Source organism: Schistocerca cancellata, chromosome 5, assembly GCF_023864275.1.
Source record: "Schistocerca cancellata isolate TAMUIC-IGC-003103 chromosome 5, iqSchCanc2.1, whole genome shotgun sequence".
In the NCBI taxonomy this organism is placed as follows: domain Eukaryota; kingdom Metazoa; phylum Arthropoda; class Insecta; order Orthoptera; family Acrididae; genus Schistocerca; species Schistocerca cancellata.
This window is the reverse complement of record NC_064630.1, coordinates 156,053,966-156,080,505: the sequence shown is the minus strand read 5'-3', so window position 1 is coordinate 156,080,505 and position 26,540 is coordinate 156,053,966. Positions and strand designations below refer to the sequence as shown.

The 26,540-nt window shown below is 39.1% G+C and overlaps 1 protein-coding gene across 1 annotated transcript in view; it reads right to left on the bottom strand.

The window, feature by feature from the left end:
• Positions 1 to 26,540, bottom strand: part of LOC126188411 (DNA mismatch repair protein Mlh3-like) — a 174,503-nt gene that overhangs the window by 143,310 nt on the left and 4,653 nt on the right. Inside the window, exon 2 of the mRNA XM_049930014.1 lies at positions 8,088 to 8,192. Within this exon, the coding sequence (XP_049785971.1) occupies positions 8,088 to 8,177 (90 nt within the window). The 5' untranslated portion in view covers positions 8,178 to 8,192. The remainder of the gene's footprint in view (positions 1 to 8,087; positions 8,193 to 26,540) is intronic.

The following is a 26,540-nucleotide window of genomic DNA, read 5'->3' as shown; positions in this document are numbered from 1 at the left end:
AGGAAAAGGAGGAGTTGTTACATAGATTAAGACAAAACACACATTCAAAAACAATGAGACTCATAGATTTTGTAGTGGTCAGCACAAAGAAGTGTGTGCTTCTGAACTAATACTGAAAAATAGTTCACTTTTAAGTGTAACTGTATATAGATCACCACTGAGAAATTTTGAACTGTTTATGAGTAATTTGGATTCCTTGTTACATTATGTGTCAGACAGCAGCAAGTTGTTAATAACCTGTGGTGACTTCATTTTAGATTTCATAAATGATTCTGACACAAAAAATGATAGGGAAACCTTATTTGTAGCCTACAATTTGATCTCTGTAATTAACTTTGCAACACGCGCAGAACAAGACAGGAGGAGAAGCTCAAAGAAAGAAAATAACTGTTTACCCACTAACAAATGCTCTGATCATGATGCATTGTTAATTAGGTTAAATAAAATAATGCTTCAGAGTATGCATACTCTTTAGTGGAAATAAGAATAATTAATGCCTCCAGGACAAATGTTCTTAAGAATAGTTTACAAGAGATAACCTGGGATGAAATTTATAATGAATCAGAGTGCTAACATAAAATTTAATCTTTGCCATGATAAAATCATGTCATTATTTGAAAATAGCTTTCTGCATAAGCTAACCAGAAAGAACACTAAACAGCCATGCAAAAACCATGTGTATCACTAGAAGGATTAAAGTATCTTGTGACAGGAAAAGGGAACTTTATCTGTTGACAAGAACAAGTAGAGGTCCCGCAGTAATTTCATACTACAGAAACTACTCAAATTACTAAGAAAGGTTATTAAAAAATCATGGAACATGCACATAATGACAAAAATCAGTAATTCCAACAACAGACTTAAGGCTGTGTGGAATGTAGTGAAACAAGAGCAGGACAACAGCCACAGAATACAATAACATCACTATTGAACTGAATGAAAGTGCTATAACTGAGGACTGATGTCTCAACTATATTTAATAATCATTTCTTAGATATAGTAGAAAATATAAGGACAAACATTTCAAGAGAAAAATAGCAGTATAGGGGGTGGATCTCGGGCCACACATGGTCAAATGCCTTTCGTCTTAGGTAGGAAAAGTAGGTCTTTTTAGGATAAATCCAGACAACAGGTTCCCCTGCCTAAAGAGTATCCCCAGCACTTTAAAAAATACTGAAACAATCACTCACAAGACAGATTTCAACAACTCAAATATCACATACACCAGACGTCACAAAGAAAAACAAACCACTGGAAAGAGTAACATGAGTCATTTCACAGACTTAACAATCCTCCATCAAAACATGCAATCAATAAAAAATAAAATACAACTATTAGAAATTGAGCTCCAATCTTTGAAATGCACAGTAGTTTGTATTACTGGGTACTGGTGTAGAGACACAGAAATCCAACATGTAGTATTATCATTGTATGAAAAGGCCAACTCTTACTGCAGAACTACTTCAAGGGGTGGAGGATCATGCATTTATATCAGAAAAGGAACACAGTTCAAATCAAGACATGACCTCAGTGCAGTAAGTGAAGACAAACACTTTGAAATATCAGCTATTGAATTAACAGGACTCGATATCGCCAAGAAATTAATCATTTTGTGTGTGTATAGATCTCCCAGTGGTAGTGTGGACACTTTTTTCAAAAAATTAACAGAAGTTCTAGTTAAAGTCTCAAGTACAAAGGTCAACATAATTCTGCGTGGGGACATTAACATCAACACTAATATCACAAATGAATCCAGCAGCACCTTTATAAACATCATTCAAAGTTTTGGCTTGCCCCTATCAGTCAATAGTGCAACAAGGGTTACTACAACAATTTCATCAGTAATTGACCATGTAGCCACAAATATGGACAGGGAAAAATGTGATGTAGCTGTAAAAGATCTCGGACTATCAGACCATCTCTGTCAAATAACAACAGTAAAATCAGGCATTGAATCATTCCCTAAACTACAAGCAAAACAAATGACATCAACCAGAAAACAAATAAAAGATTTTTCAAAAGAACTAGAAAAACAAAGCTGGGATGAAGTGTATAAGGAAACCAATATGAATATGAAATTCTCTAAATTCTCCACATTGTTTAAATTGAACTTTGAACAGGCATTTCCAAAAGTATGCATGTCTGTATCAACATCTCACAAAAACAGATGGATAACAGCACGTATTAAGAAGTCCTTCCAAACATTTAAACACTTCAGTTCCATGAAAAAGATTTGCAATGATCCAGAATTCTTAAATTTCTATCATAAGATACAAAAAGGTCTATAGGAAGGTGCTGACTGCTGCAAAAAAGTCATTTAATGACAAAATAATATATAATGCAAAGAATAAAAGCAAAGCATTCTGGGATATTATAAAAAAGGAAACGGGGGGGGGGGGGGGGGGGGGCAAACAAATACAGAATAGCATACTGATAAGGGAGAAGAATAAGGTAATAAATGATCCACAACACTTAGCAAACTATTTAAACGAGCATTTTTCAAGTATTGCAGAGAAGTTACAGCAAAAACGCCCCCCAAAAAATATAACCCCTGTAAATAATGTTGCACTAAATACAATGATGTTACTTCCAACCACAGAGACTGAAGTCAATAAAACTGTTGAAAAACTAAAAAATAAAAAGTCAGTAGGCTTAAATGAAGTACCAATGTGTGTACTAAAACAATGCATAGCGATTATACAAGGCCCCTTAACAAATATAATAAATGAATCCTTCACATCAGGGACATTTCCATAGGAGTTAAAACAGGCAAGAGTTGTACCTTTGTTTAAGAAAGGTAATGCAGAAGACATAGAAAATTACCGGCCCATTTCCCTGCTGTCACCATTCTCAAAAATAATAGAAGCAATTATGAAAGACAGATTAATGAATTACCTGAATAAATACAATCTTTTAAGCAAATCACAGTTTGGTTTCCGAAGTGGCAAAAATACGGAGTCAGACATAGTAGAATTCACAAAAGTTGCACTTGATGCTTTCGATAAAGATGAGTGTCACAGGCATATTTTTGGATCTTTCTACGGCGTTTGATACAGTCGACCACAAGATTCTATTAAATAAATTAGAAGCATTAGGAATAAGAGGGGTAGCTAATGACTGGTTTCGATCATGCTTAACAGATAGGGTACAAAGAGTAGGGATAACACATACTTCAAATAGATCTAAACATTTAGTAAAACACTTATCAGAACCACATTACATTAACATAGGTGTTCCACAAGGTAGCATATTAGAACCAATACTGTTCCTGATATACGTCAATAACTTTCCCAGTAGTGTTACTCAAGGTGAAAAAATTCTCTTCGCTGATGACAGCAATATTACAGTTACTGAGAAAACAAGAGAACTCCTTGCCGAGAAAGCAAATGAAACTCTCAAGAAAGTTTATGATTGGTCAATAAGCAATAAAGTGACATTGAACATAAAGAAAACTTATGCCATGAATTTCAGTTTGAAGAGGAAAAATGACAATGTTAAATTAAATGTAGATGGTACCACTATAGACTGTGTAACAAATGCAAAATTTCTAGGAATGAATATTGATTCTCCATTGAAGTGGTGTGAATACACAAAGGTACTTGCACACAGAATGTCATCAGCATGTTATGCCCTTAGAATCCTATCATCAGTGTGTAACATGCAGTGTCTTTTAGTTACATATTATTCATGTGTACACTCAATTCTTAGCTATGGCATTCTTTTTTGGTGAAAAAATGCACAAAATATGAACACAATTTTCAAACTTTAGAAAACAGCCATAAGAATAATAACCAAAAATACTAGTCGAGCTCATTGTAAAGATCTGTTCAAAACATTGGGGATTTTACCTGCTCCATGTGAATACTTTTACCAGTCAGTTGTACACATCAAAAATAACATTGGTAATTACTGCACAAACAGCTGTGTCCATGACCATGCAACAAGAGATAGACTAAACTTATATTTACGAAGAAAAAATAAACATAAAACTCAAAACATCATTTTCTACCAAGGAATAAAACTGTACAATAAATTGCCAAAAGAGATTAAAGAAATCGCAAAAATACACTTATTTAAAAAGGCAGCTAAAGAGTACCTGTTATGCAATATATTTTATACATTGAAGGATTGCTTAGCTAAAACAGAGTAGGGGTTTGATAAAAAAAAGGTATACAAATAAATAATAATAATAATGATTATAAAATATCCAACATTCCACATAACACCTTCACTTTATGTTTTTTTTTCCTTCTTTTTTCCTTTCTAGAAATACTTACCCCCAAGCTATGCATAGCACAATACTAACACCTCTTTCTCTTTCTGAGCTCAACATCTCACTCATTATGGAGGGATGTTGACTCAGTTTTTCAGGATAGCAAATGGGAAGTTGCAGTACAAAAAATGGCCCACAAATCACCAGTGTGTGTGTGTGTGTGTGTGTGTGTGTGTGTAGTGAATGAAGTGTTATGAAACAATGTGTGTATAGTGTGTGCAGTGACTGATAGGGAGATACGAGTGAACAGTGTGGCATTACGTTATTTAATAAGTTATTTTTTAACAAAAGTATTGTATACCAGGAGTAAATCTAATGATAGTCTCTAACAAGAAGTCTGTAAATATATGTGTATACGAATTAGCTGTCCGCAGCTCGTGGTCGTGCGGTAGCGTTCTCGCTTCCCGCGCCCGGGGTTCGATTCCCGGCGGTGTCAGGTATTTCCTCTGCCTCGTGATGACTGGGTGTTGTGTGCTGTCCTTAGGTTAGTTAGGTTTAAGTAGTTCTAAGTTCTAGGGAACTGATGACCATATATGTTAAGTCCCATAGTGCTCAGAGCCATTTGAACCATTTTTATACGAATTAGCTTATTTTAAATTGATCTAAATTTTGTTGTCCTATATCCTAGTAGAAAGAGATCCACGGCTGAATAAAGTTGCTGCTACTACTACTACTACTACTACTAGCAATATGTTGAAAAAGTAACTCTCATAAAATTCAATTATATGAACGCATCGCCAACTTCTTCTGAACTTAAGAAAATTACATATTCTCCCAAGAATAAAACCTCGTCTAGTTTTGACAGTGTTTCCAGTAGAGTACTAAAGATTTTTTGTACGTCCATCCTTCCGACTGAAGGTTTGAGGACTTCGGCCGTTCACTTGTGTAATAAAACGGATCACCTACAGTTGGTAGCTGATGGTATGAGACACATCATTGTTATAGTCTGTGAAAACCAGTTCATAGATGTTGGCCACTGACGGTATCGTGTATATGATAGGATTTAACCCCCTCAGTGTCAATTAAGGCCTGAAGATAGTGTACTGAATCACTGAAACTGGTAGCCATATAATAAATAACATCAAAAGGATGGCTGTAGGTGTTTCATTTTATTACATACTAAAGATTTGTTCCCATACAATAAGCCCGATCTCATCAGAAATATGTAATGCATCATTAACTGAATGCATTTTTCCAGAGAGACTGGAATATGCCATTGTCAGAAACCTATTTAAAAAATGTGATAAGAGATACGTTGACAACTATTGATCTCTTTCACTGCCGATATCATTTTCCAATTTTTTTTAGAATATGATGTATTCTGGATTAGTATCTCACTTGAGCAATGATAATGTCAGCAGCAAATCACAGTTTGGATTTCAGAAGAGTTGTTCTACTGAGAATGCCATTTACATGTTCACTCGCCAAATTTTACAAGCATTAAATTATAAATTAGTGCCAGTTGATATTTTCTGCAACCTATTTAAGGCAGTTGACTGTATGCAGTTTTCTCCTACAAAAAGTGAAGTTTTATGGGGTGATAGTACAGCCAACCAATGCATACCGCCCTGTCTAACAAAAAGAATGCAGAATGCAAAAAGCTGTAATTCAACCAATATAGTTGGGAACGTTATTCTGACTGGGGAGAAATCACATGTGGGATTCCCCTAGGCTCAACCTTAGACCCACTATTGTCCCTCATATATGTAAGTGAGCTTCCATCTAGAATGTAACAAGCAGAATTAATTCTTTTTGCAGATGACACTGGTATTGTATTCAATCCAAGAACGTACACAGAAACAGAAGAAAAGATAAACAAAGTTCTTAAAAGTATCATTGGCTTGGCTGCTTTTCTGTTAATGGTCTCACTATCAAATTTAAAAAAGACACAACATATTCAGCTGTGCACATCTAGGAGTACTACATCAACGATAGATGTAACACATGGTGAGAATATAATAAACATGGTAGAAACATCAAAAATTTTATGTTCACTTATTGATGAGAATTTAAACTGAAAAAAAAAAAAATGCTTTTTGGAGCTCCTAAAATAAATTAGTTCAGCCACATGTGCACTTAGAATCACTTTTGGGGGGGGGGGGGGGGGGAGACAACAAATCAGTAAGTTAACATATTTTGCATATTTTCATTCAGTAGTCATGTCATATGGAATAATGTTCTGAGTTAACTCATCGTTAAGAAGGAAAGTTTTCATTATACCTCAAAAACATGGTGTAAGAATAATACATGGTGCTCACCCGCAGTCATATAGTAGACATCTGTTTAAGGGTTGTGCATTCTGACTACTGCTTCACAGTACATTTATTCCCTCAGGAAGTTTGTTGTAAATAAACTACTGCAGTTTGAAAGGAAAAATAATGTACCTAATTACACTACCAGAAGGAAAAATTACATTCATTACTGCACATTATAATTTTTTTAGCTCTAAAAAGGCTGTAACTACAATTTTTCAACACTTACCCAAGGATATAAAATGTCTAACAGACAGCATAGTACAATATGAAAACAAACTGAAAATGTTTCTCCTTGACAACTCCTTCATTTCTGTAGAAGACTTTCTATTACTGTAATGTGTAAAAGATAGTGGGTGGGAATTACTAACTCACATCTGTTCTTCTTCTTCTTCTTCTTCTTCTTCTTTTCTTTAAAAACAACTGATAAACTTTCAGCATGCAGCCACATTTACATTTCAATTTGCATTGTGAATGTAAAATAATTCATACCATGATTTATGATGCAAAATGATCCATGGAATGTGAAACTAACTGTTAAGCATAAATTCAGCATTTGTCCTTTACTGTTCAACCATTACATCAAAGAATCAATAAAGGAAACAGAAAGTTCAAAAATGGGATTAAAAGTTGCTGATGACAGCTCTCTGAAAGTGATGAACAATTAGAAGAACTGTTGAATGGGATGAACTGTCTACAGAGTGCAGAACATGGATTGTGAGTAAACCAAAGGTAAGATTAAAGTATTACAGGGTAAGAGAAATGAGATGAACATTCAAATCACCATCATACTAGTGGACATGTAATAGATGAAGTGAAGGAATTCTGCTGCACAGGAAGCAAAATAGTGCTTGACAGACAAAGCAAGGAGGCTATAAGAAGCAGAACAGCACACATAAAGAGAACATTCCTCACCAAAAGAAGTCTACTACTACCAAACATAGGTTTAAACTTGAAAAATAAATTTCTGAGAATGTTCATCTGGAGCACAGCATTGTATGGAGTGTATCATGGATCGTGGGAAAACTGACAGAAGAGAATCAAAATGTTTGAGTAGTAGTAGTAGTAGTAGTAGTAGAGGGGTGTTTGGGCGCACGACAGCAAGGTCTTCAGCGCCCAAAATGTTTGAGATATACTATTACAGAAGAGAGTTAAAAGTTTAGTGGTCTGATAGATAAGAAATGATGAAGTATTCCAAAGAATCAGTGAGAGGAGTACTATATGTAAAATATTAACTAGAAGAAGGGATATAATTATTGCACAGTATTAAGATATAAAGGAATGGTTTCTGCGGTACAACAGGAAAATGGAGACAATAAAACTTTTAAGGAAACACAGGCATTAGAATACATACAACAAATAATTGTAGATACTGGATGCAGGTGCTACGCTGAGAAGAAGATATTGGTGGAGGAGAGTAAATAGTGGCAGCTACATCAAACCAGTCAGATGACTGGGGTTGGGGGGTGAATGGCACTTTTAACCCATCACTAGACCATAAATTACACGATACTGCACCAAGAATTAGTTTTTTGTATTATAAAATAATTCTTAGGACTCACCAATTCAATCACAGCTTGTGATACACTTGGAACCGAAATACTCGAGCGTATTAATGATTGCACATTCTTAGGAAGTTCTTGAATAGCCATTTTTCAAATGAAAATCTGGAAGAGAAACATCAGTTAAATAACTCATCAATATTGAAAAAGCCACAACAGTCAGTAAAGAAAACACATTCTTAATTGTTCAAGGGTAGTTTTTTCAAGGTTTATGAAAAGGACAGTTGCTGCTCACCACATTATGAAAAGGATAGTTGTTACTCACCATAAACAAAGAAGCTGTAACTTACCAAACGAAAGCGTTGGTATGTTGATAGAGACAATATAAACAATAAAAAACACACAAACACACACACAATTTTCAATCTTCGCAACCCAAGGTTGCTTCATCAGGAAAGAGGGAAGGAGAGGGAAAGACGAAAGGATGTGGATTTTAAGGGAGAGGGTAAGAAGTCATTCCAATCCTGGGAGCGGAAAGACTTACCTTAGGGGGAAAAAAGGACAGGTATACACTAGCACACACACACATATCCATCCACACATATACACACACAGGCATACATATGTAAATGCAAAGAGGTTGGGCAGATATGTCAGTCAAGGCAGAAGTACAGAGGCAAAGATGATGTTGAATGACAGGTGAGGTACGAGTGGCGGCAACTTGAAATTGGCGTAGGTTGGGCCTGGTGGGTAACGGGAAGAGAGAATATATTGAAGGGCAAGTTCCCATCTCCAGAGTTCTGATAGGTTGGTGTCAGTGGGAAGTATCCAGATAACCCGGACGGTGTAACACTGTGCCAAGATGTGCTGGCTGTGCACCAAGGTATGTTTAGCCACAGGGTGATCCTCATTACCAACAAACGCTGTCTGCCTGTATCAGTTCATGCGAATGGACAGCTTGTTGCTGATCATTCCCACATAGAACGCTTCACAGTCTAGGCATGTCAGTTGGTAAATCACGTGGGTGCTTTCACACGTGGCACTGCCTTTGATCATGTATACCTTCCGAGTTACCAGATTGGAGTAGGTGGTGGTGGGAGGGTGCATGGGACAGGTCTTACACCGAGGGTGGCTACAAGGGTAGGAGCCAGAGGGTAGGGAAGGTGGTTTGGGGATTTCATAGGGATGAACCAAGAGGTTAGGAAGGTTAGGTGGACAGTGGAAAGACACTCTTGGTGGAGTGGGGAGGATTTCATGAAGGATGGATCTCATTTCAGGGCAGGATTTGAGGAAGTCGTATCCCTGCTGGAGAGCCACATTCAGAGTCTGATCCAGTCCTGGAAAGTACCCTGTCACAAGTGGGCCACTTTTGGCGTTCTTCTGTGGGAGGTTCTGGGTTTGAGGGGATGAGGAAGTGGCTCTAGCTATTTGCTTCTGTACCAGGTCGGGAGGGTAGTTGCGAGATGTGAAAGCTGTTTTCAGGTTATTGGTGTAATGGTCCAGGGATTCAGGACTGGAGCAGATTCTTTAGCCATGAAGACCTAGGCTGTAGGGAAGTGACCGTTTGATATGGAACGGGTGGCAGCTGTCAAAATGGAGGTACTGTTGCTTGTTGGTAGGTTTGATGTGGACGGATGTGTGAAGCTGGCCATTGGACAGATGACGCAACTCCAGAGATGGGAACTTGCCCTTCAATATATTCTCTCTTCCCGTTACCCACCAGGCCTCAACCTCCGCTAATTTCAAGTTGCTGCCGCTCGTACCTCACCTGTCATTCAACATCATCTTTGCCTCTGTACTTCCGCCTCGACTGACATCTCTGCCCAACCTCTTTGCATTTACATATGTCTGCCTGTGTGTGTATATGTGCGGATGGATGTGTGTGTGTGTGCGAGTGTATACCTGTCCTTTTTTCCCCCTAAGGTAAGTCTTTCTGCTCCCGGGATTGGAATGACTCCTTACCCTCTCCCTTAAAACCCACATCCTTTCGTCTTTCCCTCTCCTTCCCCCTTTCCTGATGAAGCAACCTTGGGTTGTGAAAGCTTGAAAATTGTTTGTGTGTTTTTTATTGTTTATATTGTCTCTATCAACATACCAATGCTTTTGTTTGATAAGTTACAGCTTCTATGTTTTTAGATATATTTTTCCTATGTGGAATGTTTCCCTCTAACAAAGATGATGAGACTTACCAAACAAAACCGCTGGCAGGTCGATAGACACACAAACAAACACAAACATACACACAAAATTCAAGCTTTCGCAACAAACAGTTGCTTCGTCAGGAAAGAGGGAAGGAGAAGGAAAGACAAAAGGATATGGGTTTTAAGGGAGAGGGTAAGGAGTCATTCCAATCCCGGGAGCGGAAAGACTTACCTTAGAGGGAAAAAAGGACAGGTACACACTCGCACGCACACACACACACACACACACACACACACACACACACACACACACATATCCATCCGCACATACACAGTCACAAGCAGACATTTGTAAACGCAAAAACACAAACATACACACAAGATTCAAGCTTTCGCAACCAACGGTTGCTTCATCAGGAAATAGGGCTGTCTTTCCCTCTCCTTCCCTCTTTCCTGATGAAGCAACCGTTGGTTGCGAAAGCTTGAATATTGTGTGTATGTTTGTGTTTGTTTGTGTGTCTATCAACCTGCCAGCGCTTTCGTTTGGTAAGTCACATCATCTTTGTTTATATATATATATATATATTTATTTATTTAAAAAGAAAGATGATGAGACTTACCAAACAAAACCGCTGGCAGGTCGATAGACACACAAACAAACACAAACATACACACAAAATCTAGCTTTCGCAACCAACGGTTGCCTCGTCAGGAAAGAGGGAAGGAGAAGGAAAGACAAAAGGATATGGGTTTTAAGGGAGAGGGTAAGGAGTCATTCCAATCCCGGGAGCGGAAAGACTTACCTTAGGGGGAAAAAAGGACAGGTATACACTCGCACACACACACATATCCATCCATACATACAAGACACAAGCAGACATTTGTAAAGGCAAAGAGATTGAGCAGAGATGTCAGTCGGGACGGAAGTACAGAGGCAAAGATGATGTTGAAAGACAGGTGAGGTATGAGCGGCGGCAGATTGAAATTAGGAATTAGCGGAGATTGAGGCCTGGCGGATAGCGAGAAGAGAGGATATGCTGAAGGGCAAGTTCCCATCTCCGGAGTTCTGACAGGTTGGTGTTAGTGGGAAGTATCCAGATAACCCGGACGGTGTAACACTGTGCCAAGATGTGCTGGCCGTGCACCAAGGCATGTTTAGCCACAGGGTGATCCTCATTACCAACAAACACTGTCTGCCTGTGTCCATTCATGCGAATGGACAGTTTGTTGCTGGTCATTCCCACATAGAACGCTTCACAGTGTAGGCAGGTCAGTTGGTAAATCACGTGGGTGCTTTCACACGTGGCTCTGCCTTTGATAGTGTACACCTTCCGGGTTACAGGACTGGAATAGGTGGTGGTGGGAGGGTGCATGGGACAGGTTTTACACTGGGGACGGTTACAGGAGTAGGAGCCAGAGGGTAGGGAAGGTGGTTTGGGGATTTCATAGGGATGAACTAAGAGGTTACGAAGGTTGGGTGGACGGCGGAAAGACCCTCTTGGTGGAGTGGGGAGGATTTCATGAAGGATGGATCTCATTTCAGGGCAGGATTTGAGGAAGTCGTATCCCTGCTGGAGAGCCACATTCAGAATCTGATCCAGTCCCGGAAAGTATCCTGTCACAAGTGGGGCACTTTTGGGGTTCTTCTGTGGAGGGTTCCGGGTTTGAGGAGATGAGGAAGTGGCTCTGGTTATTTGCTTCTGTACAAGGTCGGGAGGGTAGTTACGGGATGCAAAAGCTGTTTTCAGGTTGTTGGTGTAATGGTTCAAGGATTCCGGACTGGAGCAGATTCGTTTGCCACGAAGACCTAGGCTGTAGGGAAGGGACCGTTTGATGTGGAATGGGTGGCAGCTGTCATAATGGAGGTACTGTTGCTTGTTGGTGGGTTTGATGTGGACGGACGTGTGAAGCTGGCCATTGGACAGGTGGAGGTCAACGTCAAGGAAAGTGGCATGGGATTTAGAGTAGGACCAGGTGAATCCGATGGAACCAAAGGAGTTGAGGTTGGAGAGGAAATTCTGGAGTTCTTCTTCACTGTGAGACCAGATCATGAAAATGTCATCAATAAATCTGTACCAAACTTTGGGTTGGCAGGCCTGGGTAACCAAGAAGGCTTCCTCTAAGTTTGGTACAGATTTATTGATGACATTTTCATGATCTGGTCTCACAGTGAAGAAGAACTCCAGAATTTCCTCTCCAACCTCAACTCCTTTGGTTCCATCGGATTCACCTGGTCCTACTCTAAATCCCATGCCACTTTCCTTGACGTTGACCTCCACCTGTCCAATGGCCAGCTTCACACGTCCGTCCACATCAAACCCACCAACAAGCAACAGTACCTCCATTATGACAGCTGCCACCCATTCCACATCAAACGGTCCCTTCCCTACAGCCTAGGTCTTCGTGGCAAACGAATCTGCTCCAGTCCGGAATCCTTGAACCATTACACCAACAACCTGAAAACAGCTTTTGCATCCCGTAACTACCCTCCCGACCTTGTACAGAAGCAAATAACCAGAGCCACTTCCTCATCTCCTCAAACCCGGAACCCTCCACAGAAGAACCCCAAAAGTGCCCCACTTGCGACAGGATACTTTCCGGGACTGGATCAGATTCTGAATGTGGCTCTCCAGCAGGGATACGACTTCCTCAAATCCTGCCCTGAAATGAGATCCATCCTTCATGAAATCCTCCCCACTCCACCAAGAGTGTCTTTCCGCCGTCCACCCAACCTTCGTAACCTCTTAGTTCATCCCTATGAAATCCCCAAACCACCTTCCCTACCCTCTGGCTCCTACCCCTGTAACCGTCCCCAGTGTAAAACCTGTCCCATGCACCCTCCCACCACCACCTATTCCAGTCCTGTAACCCGGAAAGTGTACACGATCAAAGGCAGAGCCACGTGTGAAAGCACCCACGTGATTTACCAACTGACCTGCCTACACTGTGAAGCGTTCTATGTGGGAATGACCAGCAACAAACTGTCCATTCGCATGAATGGACACAGGCAGACAGTGTTTGTTGGTAATGAGGATCACCCTGTGGCTAAACATGCCTTGGTGCACGGCCAGCACATCTTGGCACAGTGTTACACCGTCCGGGTTATCTGGATACTTCCCACTAACACCAACCTGTCAGAACTCCGGAGATGGGAACTTGCCCTTCAGCATATCCTCTCTTCTCGCTATCTGCCAGGCCTCAATCTCCGCTAATTCCTAATTTCAATCTGCCGCCGCTCATACCTCACCTGTCTTTCAACATCATCTTTGCCTCTGTACTTCCGTCCCGACTGACATCTCTGCTCAATCTCTTTGCCTTTACAAATGTCTGCTTGTGTCTTGTATGTATGGATGGATATGTGTGTGTGTGCGAGTGTATACCTGTCCTTTTTTCCCCCTAAGGTAAGTCTTTCCGCTCCCGGGATTGGAATGACTCCTTACCCTCTCCCTTAAAACCCATATCCTTTTGTCTTTCCTTCTCCTTCCCTCTTTCCTGACGAGGCAACCGTTGGTTGCGAAAGCTAGATTTTGTGTGTATGTTTGTGTTTGTTTGTGTGTCTATCGACCTGCCAGCGCTTTTGTTTGGTAAGTCTCATCATCTTTCTTTTTAAATATATATATATATCTCTGCGTGTGTGTGTGTGTGTGTGTGTGTTTGTTTTGTCTAATTCCAATGAAGGCCTTTTCGGCCAAAAGTGTACTTGTTTGACTGTCTTTTTGTTGTGCCTACGTGCAACTCAGCATCTCTGCTTTATGGTTAGCAGCAACTATCCTTTCAATGATACTGTCATTATTCCATCCTGGACTTAACATTGTTGGATTTTGGAAATCAACAAAAAGGAAATTTGAAATAAGCAATGAAATATTATTATTGAAATAATGCATCTTTGGAGAAGTATTGTTTTATGATATTCCAGAAGCAATGAGTAAGTTATCTTGGGGGGGGGGGGGGGGGGGATGAGGGAATGTTGTTGGATTTAGCTAGCAATTTTATGTTAGTACGTAGAAATATTTGTTTTGCTTTCAATTTTTCAGAGGATGAAAAAATTAGGATCTTTTGCCACCACCCCTACTCCCCCTCCAACATGTATTATTCCTGCATTAATTTTGTTAATGAAGTATAGTTTGACTTCTGAGGTAGCAGAACAATATCATCCATAAGAGGGTTTTCAGAAACAGTAATTGAAGCTCTTAAATAAACATCGAAGATTGTCACACTTTCTTACTTTTGGATGTGCCCTAAGGCTTTTGACGCTGTTGACTGTAAAATATTACTAAATAAACTACAAGTACAATGTATAAGAGGAATAGCTAATAATTGGTTCCAGTCAAATGTGGAAAATAGGATGCAACATTTCAGATGCTGCCAATTTAAACCTATTAACAGAGGTGCCCTTAATGAGAATATATTTGGAGTACTTCTGTTCTTAATGTAGATCAATGACTTTCCAGACAATCAAACAATGGAAACTCCAGTTAGAAATATCAACAATGTAGGAAAAGATAAATTGCTACTCACTGTAAAGGTAACACTCTGAGTTACAAACAGGCACAGTTAAAAGATGCTTACATGTGAGCTTTCAGTCACAGCCTTCATAAAAAAAAAAGAAAAACACACACCATTCACTCACACAAGCAAGCAACCCTCACGCACACATGACCGGCAACTCTGGAAGCTCAGGCCAGAATGCCTGTAGGAAACTTATTGTGTTATCTTAACAGAAGTACAATCTCTCTCTTCCTACTTTGTTGACTTTCCTGACAATATAGACCATGGAGAAAAACTTCTCTTTTTCCATGACAGCAACATTCTAGTCACTGATAAAATATTAAAACTTTTAGTTAAAAAGGCAAATGAAACCCTCGAGGACATGTACAACGGAGCAGTATGTGTTACATTTAACACAGAGAAAACAAACAGTGTCAACTGCCGGATTAACTGAATTTTCAGTTGGAGGAAGGAGGACGGGAAAGCACCCAAGTGATGTGGTGTGAGTGAAAATAATATACTAATAACATAATTAATAATTTAGACACAGCTGTAAGGGCACCATCTCTGTGTTACAAAAGACTGTATAAACAAATCACAGGCTGAGCAAGAAAGAAAAAAATTGTTGATAAGAATTACAACTTTAAAGTACTTCACCAAAATGTACTACATCCTTCCAACAAATCTGATGAAACTGATGTAATGTTAGCAACTGACAGAGAATGGGCTAAAGGAAAATGAAATAATGGTGTATAATCTAACATAATACCTTTCCCTGTTGCTTCATAACCTGGGTTGTGAGTAACTGAATCCACTTTCCCTTCTTCCCTTTTTTCCCCCTCTCTCCTCCCTGATGAAGGAACAAAGTTCCGAAAGCTAGGAATGTAAATTTTCTGTTCTGTTTTGAGTTATCTATCAGCTGTACTGAGCTGAGGTAAGTAATGGCCAGCTCCTCTATCTCTTTGTTAGTATTTGTTTCACATAATACTAAAAACGGCACATTATTGTAGAAGTAAACAAAAAACTTGTGGGGTAACTATAATGTTGATTGTAATGTAATGGACTGTACTGCTATCACATACCTAACTACGCAGAACTAGTGTTCACAGCAGCAGCCATACAAATGCAGTTCCTAGGAAAAAAAGGTCTTGTGCCGGTTATATACAACTCACAAAGCTCAATGGTGGACAGCTTCCTCTTAGAATTTGAGGTATTACTAGGCAGACTTACCAGAAAATTCATTTTTTTAATAATAGCATGTGGCATTAGTATTAATACAATAAGAGAAAATGTTTGTGCAATAAGCTTCCCTGATATTTTAGGCTCATTCAACCTGTAGACACAACAAGGTGTACAGATACAATAAACACTATAATACAGCATATGTTGTGGGCAATGAAGATAGAATGAAGACAGAACAAACCAGGAAACTTAAACATCTTGGAAGTTTTGGAGGAAACAAAAACATGGGATGGGATTTATGGTGAAAATTATAGAAGAGAGTTGGGTAATTTTTTGTTAAACTATGAATTACTGTGTAAATATTACTTGTGCAAAGGTATGTCAGGAAGTACAAAACAAGCCCAATAAAAATCTTATCACATAAAAAATTATTCAAAGCCGACAAAAATTAAAATGAATATATAAAGATTATCAGGAGGACAAATTTAAAGTCAAATGGTGAGGACAATAGAGACTTAAGAAAGCTTATAGAAGGATGATAAGGGAGACCAAAGCCAGCTACAATAAAACTGTACCAGCTTTTGTTAACATCATACTTACAAGGGAAGGAACACAACGAAATATGGAACATAGCTAAATGTAAAACTTTCAGTCAACACTACATAGTTGTAGTTGATGGGTTGGTCAAGAACTGAAAATTCAAATAGAAAATAACATAAAAAGCTCCAGAAAAAGTTGCAGATTGTATATTTCTAGCACATACAGATGAGTCAGAAGTCATCAATGTAATTAGATCCTTAAAAAACAAAAATCCAGAGGTATTGGATGGTATGTCTCCTAAAATTATTAAATATATTTCTGAATACCTGACAAAGCCTTTCACATTCCTGATAAATCAAATACAGGAGGAAAGAACATTCCCAGACCGCCTAAAGAAAAGAAAAGTACAGCCAATAGATACACAAAAAACAGAACCGAAAATTTACGTTCCTAGCTTTCGGAACAAATGTTTCTTCATCAGGGAGGAGAGAGGGGAAAGAAAGGGTAGAACAAAAAGTAGATTCCGTTACTCACAACCCAGGTTATGAAGCAACAGGGAAAGGAAAAGGAAAACAGGGAGGGTAGCAAGGATGCAGGCATCGTTGTCAGAGGGAAGCCAAAGATATTCTACTGTAAGTACTGTGCCAGCTTCAAACCAAAGAGGATGCATACAGAATTAAAGAGGTGTAAAGTATAAAGATAAACACAACTATGTAGGATGAAAAGATGCGTGAATGGCTAAAGAGGAAAGGGAAAGAGGAGAAGACTGAAGAGTAAATGGGAGTGAGGTTGTTTAACATAGGTTCAGTCCAGGGGGATGGCGGGATGAAAGGATGTGTTGGAGTGCAAGTTCCAATCTCCGCAGTTCAGAGGGACTGGTGTTTGGTGGAAGAAGCCAAATGGCACATACGGTGTAGCAGGTTCCTAGGTCCCTAGAATTATGCTGGAGGGCATGCTCCGCTACTGGGTATTGGGCATCTCCTAGGCGGACAGTTCGTCTGTGTCCGTTCATGCGCTCAGCCAGTTTAATTGTTGTCATACCAATGTAAAAGGCTGTGCAGTGCAGGCATGTCAGTTGATAAATGATATGTGTAGTTTCACACGTGGCCCTGCCTTGAATTGTGTATGTTTTACCAGTAGTGGGACTGGAGTAGGTGGTTGTGGGGGGATGCATGGGGCAGGTTTTGCAGCGGGGTCGGTTACAGGGGTAGGAACCGCTGGGTAGAGAAGGTAGTCTGGGAATATTGTCGGGTTTAACAAGGATGTTACGGAGGTTAGGGGGGCGACGAAAGGCAACTCTGGGTGGTGTGGGGAGAATTTTGTCAAGGGATGATCTCATTTCAGGGGTTGACTTGAGAAAGTCATATCCCTGGCGGAGTAATTTGTTGATGTTTTCGAGGCCAGGATAATATTGGGTGACAAGGGGGATGCTTCTGGGTGGTCTGGGGGTAGGAACATTGTTGTAGGATGGGGAGGAATGTATTGCTCAGGAGATCTGTTTGTGGACAAGGTCTGCAGGATAGTTGCGAGAGAGGAAAGCACTGGTCAGGTTATTGGTGTAATTGTTGAGGGATTCGTCACTGGAGCAGATACGTTTGCCACGAATACCTAGGCTGTAGGGAAGCTATCAAAGTGAAGGTACTGTTGTTTGTTTGTGGGTTTGATATGGACAGAGGTGTGGATGTGAGCTTCAACAAGATAAAGGTCAACATCCAGGAAGGTTCTGTTTTTTGTGTATCTATCGGCTGTACTGAGCTGAGGTAAGTACTGGCCAGCCCCTCTATCTCTTTGTTAGTATTTGTTTCACATCTTTATATGAGATTTTCCATTAATCATTTAAAGAGAAGAAAAGTATTTCCCATTCTTAAAGGGGAAGATAAAGGCATCCTCAAAACTACAGGCTTATTTCTATCACACCTAAAACTGCAGAAATATATATAAAGGATAGGGCAGTAAATTTTATAGTGAAAAATAACATTATAAATAGGGCACAGCATGGTTTTAGAAAGGGTTGATCTATAAAGACAGCAATTACAGGCTTCACAGCATATGTAGTCAGGGCATTTAAGAAATAGGAACAAGTCTGTTATCTTTCCCTTGATCTGCCAAAGGCTTTTGATTGTGTGTATCACAGATTTCTGTTAAAAAATTAAACCAGTATGGCATGAGAGGCAGAACAATAAATATTATCACTACATTTGCCGACAACAGGTGACAATGTGTATAGATAAAATGCAAAAATGTCAATAGAATGGAAAATTTGCTTTAATATTCAAAGAGGTAAAATCTGTAAAATACAAGGTTCAGTACTGGGACCATTACTGTTTATTCTATACGTAAATGACATGCCAGAATCTGTGTGAAACAGTGATTGTGTATGCTAATGACACACCCCTAGTAGTCACCAGTGAATCCACGAAGGACCTAGAAACAAAGACATGTTTCGAGAAGGATAAGGCATGCAAATGTTTTGGGGGTGCCTTGTGCTCTTCAGTCCTCAGAATGCAGTGCTCTACAATAGTCTACCTGTGCAACTCTCTTCATCTCTGCATACTTATTGCAACCTGCATCCATCTGAAACTTATTACTGTATTCAAGTCATGTCTTCCCCTACAGTTATTACTCCCTTCCCACACACGCACTTCCCTCCATTATCAAATTGGTAATTTATTGTTGTCTCTGAATGTGTCCTGTCAACTGATCCCCCCCCTTTTTTTTTTAGTCAGGTTGTAACTTTTCTTTTTCTCCAATTCAGTTGAGTACCTCCTCATTAATTATTTCATCCATCCATCTAATCTTCAGGAGCCTTCTGTAGTACCATATTTCAAAAGCTTCTATTCTTTCTGAACTGTTTATTGTCAATGTTTCATTTCTGTACAAGGCTACACTCCAAACAAATACCTTTCAAAAAGACTTCCTAATATTTAAATTTATATTCAATCAACAATTTTCTTTTTTCAGAAAAGTTTCCTTGCTACTGTCAGTCTTCATTTTATATCATCACTATTTTGGCCACAATTTTGCAGTTACTTTGCTGCCCAAATAACAAAACTCCTCTATTACTTTAAGTGTCTCATTTGCCTCTCATCACTTGATTTAATTCAATTACATCCATTATCCTTGTTTTACTTATGCTGATGTTCATCTTCAGAACTCTTTTCCAGACACAATACCCATTGCATTCAACTGATCTCGCAACCCCTTTGGCATTTCTGGCAAAATTACAATCAGCAAACCTCAAAGTTTGTTTCCTTCTTCCTGAACTTTAATTCCCTTTCCAAATTTGTTCTTGGTTTTCTTCACAGCTTTCTCAAAGTATAGACTGAATATCATCATGGATAGGCTACAACCCTGTCACATTTTCTCAAGTACTGCTTTTCTTTCATGTCCTTTGACTCTTACAACTGCAGTCAGGTTTCTGAACACACTGTAATTAACCTTTGTTTCCCTGTATTTTATCCTTTTTATTTTCAGAATTTCACGTAGTGTAATCCTGCCAATATTGTCAACAGCCTTCTCCAAATCTACAAATGCTATAAATGTAGGTTTTCCTTTCATTAACATACCTTTTAGGCTAAGTCATAAGGTCAGTTTTTTCCATTCTTCTGTAAATAATTAATGTCAGCAGCCATGGGATTCTTCTCTGGGGACTAAATGCACAAACCTGAATACAGTTTTCAAACTGCAGAAAAGGGCTCTTAGGATAACAACTAAAGGTAGTCAGTATCCACCATGTGAAGTTATCTGCCAATCTACTGTGCACAGAAAAAAGTATGTTACAAGTAGTTCTATAGAGTATTGTGGAACAAGAGCCAGTTTGGACTTAAATTTGCCAAGGAAAACAAACAAAACCACTTAACAGCATTTTCTATCAGGAATTAAAATTGTATAATAATCTCCACAAACTTAAAATAGCAATCAAAGCCTATATCTTAAATATGTAATTACAGATCTCAAAGACCTGGGGCACATAATTGTTAAAAAAGTGATTGCTAGAACGTTATACTAATCTCTCAGTATTTTTCTGAGGAACGCATCTCACTCAGTATGAGAGGAAATTGACTCAGTTTCTTACATTGGCAGAAGGAAAGACATGGAGATATGGCAAAGGTTTGGCAGCATGATAGTGGACTTAAAGTTGAATGCAGAACAAAATGTGAAGAGACTAAGTGAAGGGTGTACAATTATTTTTATATTACTGAGCGATCTTATTTCAAGCAGGCTATGTACAAGCATAAGAGAACTTACATTAGGTATAACTGAATGAAGCAGTGCACTTCCAAGACATTGGCTTGATATTCAGGAGAGTGGAGGCTCATAATGTCTACTACACTCCTATAAGTTTTCCTAAATCGCTTTACGCAGATTTCAGTATGGTTCCTTCAGCAAGGCAATAGCTAACCAATTGTCTTGTCGTCTTCTCATTAAACGTGTGTATAAATATCTCTGTATATATGTCTTCTATTTTCCTTGTATTAAGCTGTCCAATTCTGTATCCTTGAATAAATGAATTGTTAATAGTAATTCCAAGGTTTGGGGTTTAGCCTCCACCTATCCTTGGTTACACAACTATTTTGCCAGTAACACTGGAAAGTTCTTCAGAAATTGTAATGTTAGCTGATAACACAAGTACACTAATGAAAGAGTCCAAGAACACCCATACTAGCCCCAGCCAGAAGAAGAATGGAATAGCTCACAAATGGGATAAAACCAACAGTTGATCACTTAATATTACCAAAATCTAGTATTATGCAATTCCAAACAAATAAAGCTGATTTACAGCTAGGAGAAGTAGAGATCAGTGAGCATACACTGAATGAGACTCCATGAGTGAAGTTCCTGGGCATCGAAATGGATAATAAACGCAGGTGCACCAGAACATGGATATTTACCTCAATTTCTGAGTTCTACTTCAAAATTTCTCTCACTGTGATGACCTATTGAGTATTGTCTCAGTTGTGTGACTGGAATCACGATTTTATGTCAGAAAGGACACAGTCATAGTAATTAACAGAAATTCACTGGGTAAAACAGAATTGATACCTGGCATTCCCCATGGAATTGTTATAGGAACTCTGCTGTTTCTAAAGTATATAAATGATTTGAGAGACAATGTGAATAGCCCTCTTAGATTGTTTGCATCTGGTGGTGTCATTTGCCATCTAGAAAAGTGATCAGAGCAATATGAATTACAAAATTATATAGACAAGATATCCATATGGTGCAAAAAGTAGCAGTCGACCCTGACCAATAAAAAGTATGAGATCCTTCACACAAGTACTAAAAAGATTCCATTAAAGTCTGATTCCACAATACATAATACAAATTTAAAGGTTAGCAGTTCAACTAAATACCTAGGGATTACAACTATGAACAACATAAATTGGAGCCATCACCTACAAACTGTTTTGGGGAAGGTGAACTCAAGATTATGTTTTATTGGTAGAACACTCAGAAGGTGCAACAAATCTTGCAGAATGACTACCCTACTTTTGTCCGGCATCTTATATATTGCTACATGGAATTTGATTCTTACCAGATAGTACTGATGGAGAATATTGCAAACATTCAAAGGAGTATAGTGAAATAGAAGCAAGAGTGTCACAGGTATCATGCATGAGCTGGGATGGCAATCATTAAAACATAGGCAATTTTCATTGCAACAAAATCTTTTCACAAAATTTCAGTCACCAACTTTCTCCTGCGAATATGAAATACTTTGCTGATTCCCACCTAGAAAGGGAGAAAAACCATCATAATAAAATAAAATAAATCAGAGCTTGCACGGAAAGATTTGGATGTTCATTTTTCCCATGTGGTACTCAAGAGTGGAAGAGCCAAGAAACAGCTTCAAGACTCTTGAAAGAACTGTGACAGAAGCCTGAACAACAGGGGACTGATGCTCTAGAACATGCACTGATACTATGAAATGGTGCACTGATAATGGCTAGGCACTAGCTGAAATCTAGGTTTGCTGAGTAAAACCTGCAAGAAAAGGGCAATTGATAGCTGTGCTCTATCATTTGTAAATACAAGAACTAGATGTTTGGTATAACTGAATGGATAACTTGACTCATTCCATAGCCATGAAGGCTTGCTTTCATGTGGGGTTTATGGAAATTATGTATGAATGAAAGAATGTATGTATTTTGATTTGTGACTGAGTGAGATGTGTAGAAATAAAATTCTGTAGTTTATCCACAATGTAGAGCCATCGACAACATTTCTGCATCCCAGAGAAGCATGATAGAATCATTATCATTCATGCATTGTATAAATATCGTGGAAGACAACATTAATTCTGGCCTCATATTGACGGATGGTGGTGACAGCCACAATTTAAATGTTTTTATGTAGAATCTGGATAAATATACTGGAGGGATCTGGTATAGGGTCCAGCACTGAAGTTTAAATTCTGAAAGTACGTAAAGTTATGCAACTAACTCAAGACATAATAAGAACAGCTGCCTCTATGAAGTGGAAAATGATGCTTACAAATTGCTTGATATACAGGGTTATTAGTCAACATCTTGTATTATTAACATATAATCTCCCCCATTCTTTCCAGATCCATCCATGAATAGTGCACAGGAAGAACAACAGTTGGTAGAACTCAATATTCTGTGAGTTGTACAATGAAATATTTATGACCTAGACAATTACTAAAGAGAGCTACAACCTAGAAATGTGACACTTATTGAGATTGCATGCATCTAGTTCTACTTATTAAAGACTCAGCTGGTTTGTCACTATTTCCTTGAATCACAATTTTAGGTTTTGCATCGTTTCCCTAAATAGTTTAAGGCATATGCTGAGGGAGTTGCTTTGAAAAAAACATCATCCATTTCCTTCCCTATCCTTCTGTAATCCGAGCTTATACTGAATGACAAGATGACCGCATGTAGTATGTTTACAATTGAGACAGCTCCCAACAAAAGCAGAATTTTGAAGCGTATAAAGCATAAAAAGTGTAATAAAAAAGTGAATAACGGAATTCTATGCAACGAGTGTGATTGTTGGCTACATTTTCAATGTGCAAAGTTAAAAAGACAATCTACATCTACATCTACATTTATACTCCGCAAGCCACCCAACGGTGTGTGGCGGAGGGCACTTTACGTGCCACTGTCATTACCTCCCTTTCCTATTCCAGTCGCGTATGGTTCGCGGGAAGAACAACTGTCTGAAAGCCTCTGTGCGCACTCTAATCTCTCTAATTTTACATTCGTGATCTCCTCGGGAGGTATAAGTAGGGGGAAGCAATATATTCGATACCTCATCCAGAAACGCACCCTCTCGAAACCTGGCGAGCAAGCTACACCGCGATGCAGAGCGCCTCTCTTGCAGAGTCTGCCACTTGAGTTTGTTAAACATCTCCGTAACGCTATCACGGTTACCAAATAACCCTGTGACGAAATGCGCCGCTCTTCTTTGGATCTTCTCTATCTCCTCCATCAACCCGATCTGGTACGGATCCCACACTGATGAGCAATACTCAAGTATAGGTCGAACGAGTGTTTTGTAAGCCACCTCCTTTGTTGATGGACTACATTTTCTAAGAACTCTCCCAATGAATCTCAACCTGGTACCCGCCTTACCAACAATTAATTTTATATGATCATTCCACTTCAAATCGTTCCGCACGCATACTCCCAGATATTTTACAGAAATAACTGCTACCAGTGTTTGTTCCGCTATCATATAATCATACAATAAAGGATCCTTCTTTCTATGTATTCGCAATACATTACATTTGTCTATGTTAAGGGTCAGTTGCCACTCCCTGCACCAAGTGCCTATCCGCTGCAGATCTTCCAGCATTTCGCTACAATTTTCTAATGCTGCAACTTCTCTGTATACTACAGCATCATCCGTGTAAAGCCGCATGGAACTTCCGACACTATCTACTAGGTCATTTATATATATTGTGAAAAGCAATGGTCCCATAACACTCCCCTGTGGCACGCCAGAGGTTACTTTAACGTCTGTAGACGTCTCTCCATTGATAACAACATGCTGTGTTCTGTTTGCTAAAAACTCTTCAATCCAGCCACACAGCTGGTCTGATATTCCGTAGGCTCTTACTTTGTTTATCAGGCGACAGTGCGGAACTGTATCAAACGCCTTCCGGAAGTCAAGAAAAATAGCATCTACCTGGGAGCTTGTATCTAATATTTTCTGGGTCTCATGAACAAATAAAGTGAGTTGGGTCTCACACGATCGCTGTTTCCGGAATCCATGTTGATTCCTACATAGAAGATTCTGAGTTTCCAAAAACGACATGATACTCGAGCAAAAAACATGTTCTAAAATTCTACAACAGATCGACGTCAGAGATATAGGTCTATAGTTTTGCGCATCTGCTCGACGTCCCTTCTTGAAGACTGGGACTACCTGTGCTCTTTTCCAATCATTTGGAACCTTCCGTTCCTCTAGAGACTTGCGGTACACGGTTGTTAGAAGGGGGGCAAGTTCTTTCGCGTACTCTGTGTAGAATCGAATTGGTATCCCGTCAGGTCCAGTGGACTTTCCTCTGTTGAGTGATTCCAGTCGCTTTTCTATTCCTTGGACACTTATTTCAATGTCAGCCATTTTTTCGTTTGTGCGAGGATTTAGAGAAGGAACTGCAGTGCGGTCTTCCTCTGTGAAACAGCTTTGGAAAAAGGTGTTTAGTATTTCAGCTTTACGCTTGTCATCCTCTGTTTCAATGCCATCATCATCCCGGAGTGTCTGGACATGCTGTTTCGAGCCACTTACTGATTTAACGTAAGACCAGAACCTCCTAGAATTTTCTGTCAAGTCGGTACCTAGTATTTTACTTTCGAATTCACTGAACGCTTCACGCATAGCCCTCCTTACGCTAACTTTGACATCGTTTAGCTTCTGTTTGTCTGAGAGGTTTTGGCTGCGTTTAAACTTGGAGTGACGCTCTCTTTGCTTTCGCAGTAGTTTCCTAACTTTGTTGTTGTACCACGGTGGGTTTTTCCCGTCCCTCACTGTTTTACTCGGCACGTACCTGTCTAAAACGCATTTTACGATAGCCTTGAACTTTTTCCATAAACACTCAACATTGTCAGTGTCGGAACAGAAATTTTCGTTTTGAACTGTTAGGTAGTCTGAAATCTACCTTCTATTACTCTTGCTAAACAGATAAACCTTCCTCCCTTTTTTTTATATTCCTATTAACTTCCATATTCAGGGATGCTGCAAAGGCCTTATGATCACTGATTCCCTGTTCTGCACATATAGAGTCGAAAAGTTCGGGTCTGTTTGTTATCAGTAGGTCCAAGATGTTATCTCCACGAGTCGGTTCTCTGTTTAATTGCTCAAGGTAATTTTCGGATAGTGCACTCAGTATAATGTCACTCGATGCTCTGTCCCTACCACCCGTCCTAAACATCTGAGTGTCCCAGTCTATATCTGGTAAATTGAAATCTCCACCTAAGACTATAACATGCTGAGAAAATTTATGTGATACATGAAAGTAGTAAATGGTGGCACAAATTCTGCCTGAAGAACAAAAACAATATGGCACTGCTGGAGGAAGACAGACACCACGTAAACACAGATTATGATACTCTACAAGTTATTTTATCTGTTATAGAGGAGAACTTAGTTTTGGCTGAAGAAAAGGAGAAACTGATAAAGGAATAAGAAGTGATGGATTTGAAAGTGATGAATAAAAAACTTTCTCAAGATGACATTTCTTTAATGTAAAATTTCTACAGAACCATACAATCAATGTAGGCCAAAGGACAATTTATAAAGACATGGGGACATTGTTCCTAACACAGAAAGCTGCAATCCAAGGCTTCAGGAAGATCATATAAATTTTCCACCACACCTTAACCTTACAGAAAAAACATTAAAGCAGACTTACAAGTTAAACTGCCTAACCCAAGGAAAACCTAATGAAAGTGAGTAAAGAACACAGTAAAAAGTTTAGGTCAAATGTCAATGGAAGTAATGAAATGAAAAGCCCAAAGACATCAAGCTGTAATGGCAGACCTAGATCTATGAAAATGCATTTTTATGCACACAGCCAAGGGAGGAAAATAAGGGATATTTTTGAAAACAGTTAGAGCCATCATCTCACTGCCACAATAAAACTTGGTGCAAAATCTGGAGATATTGTGGCATGTTTTTCACCAACAGATGCTAC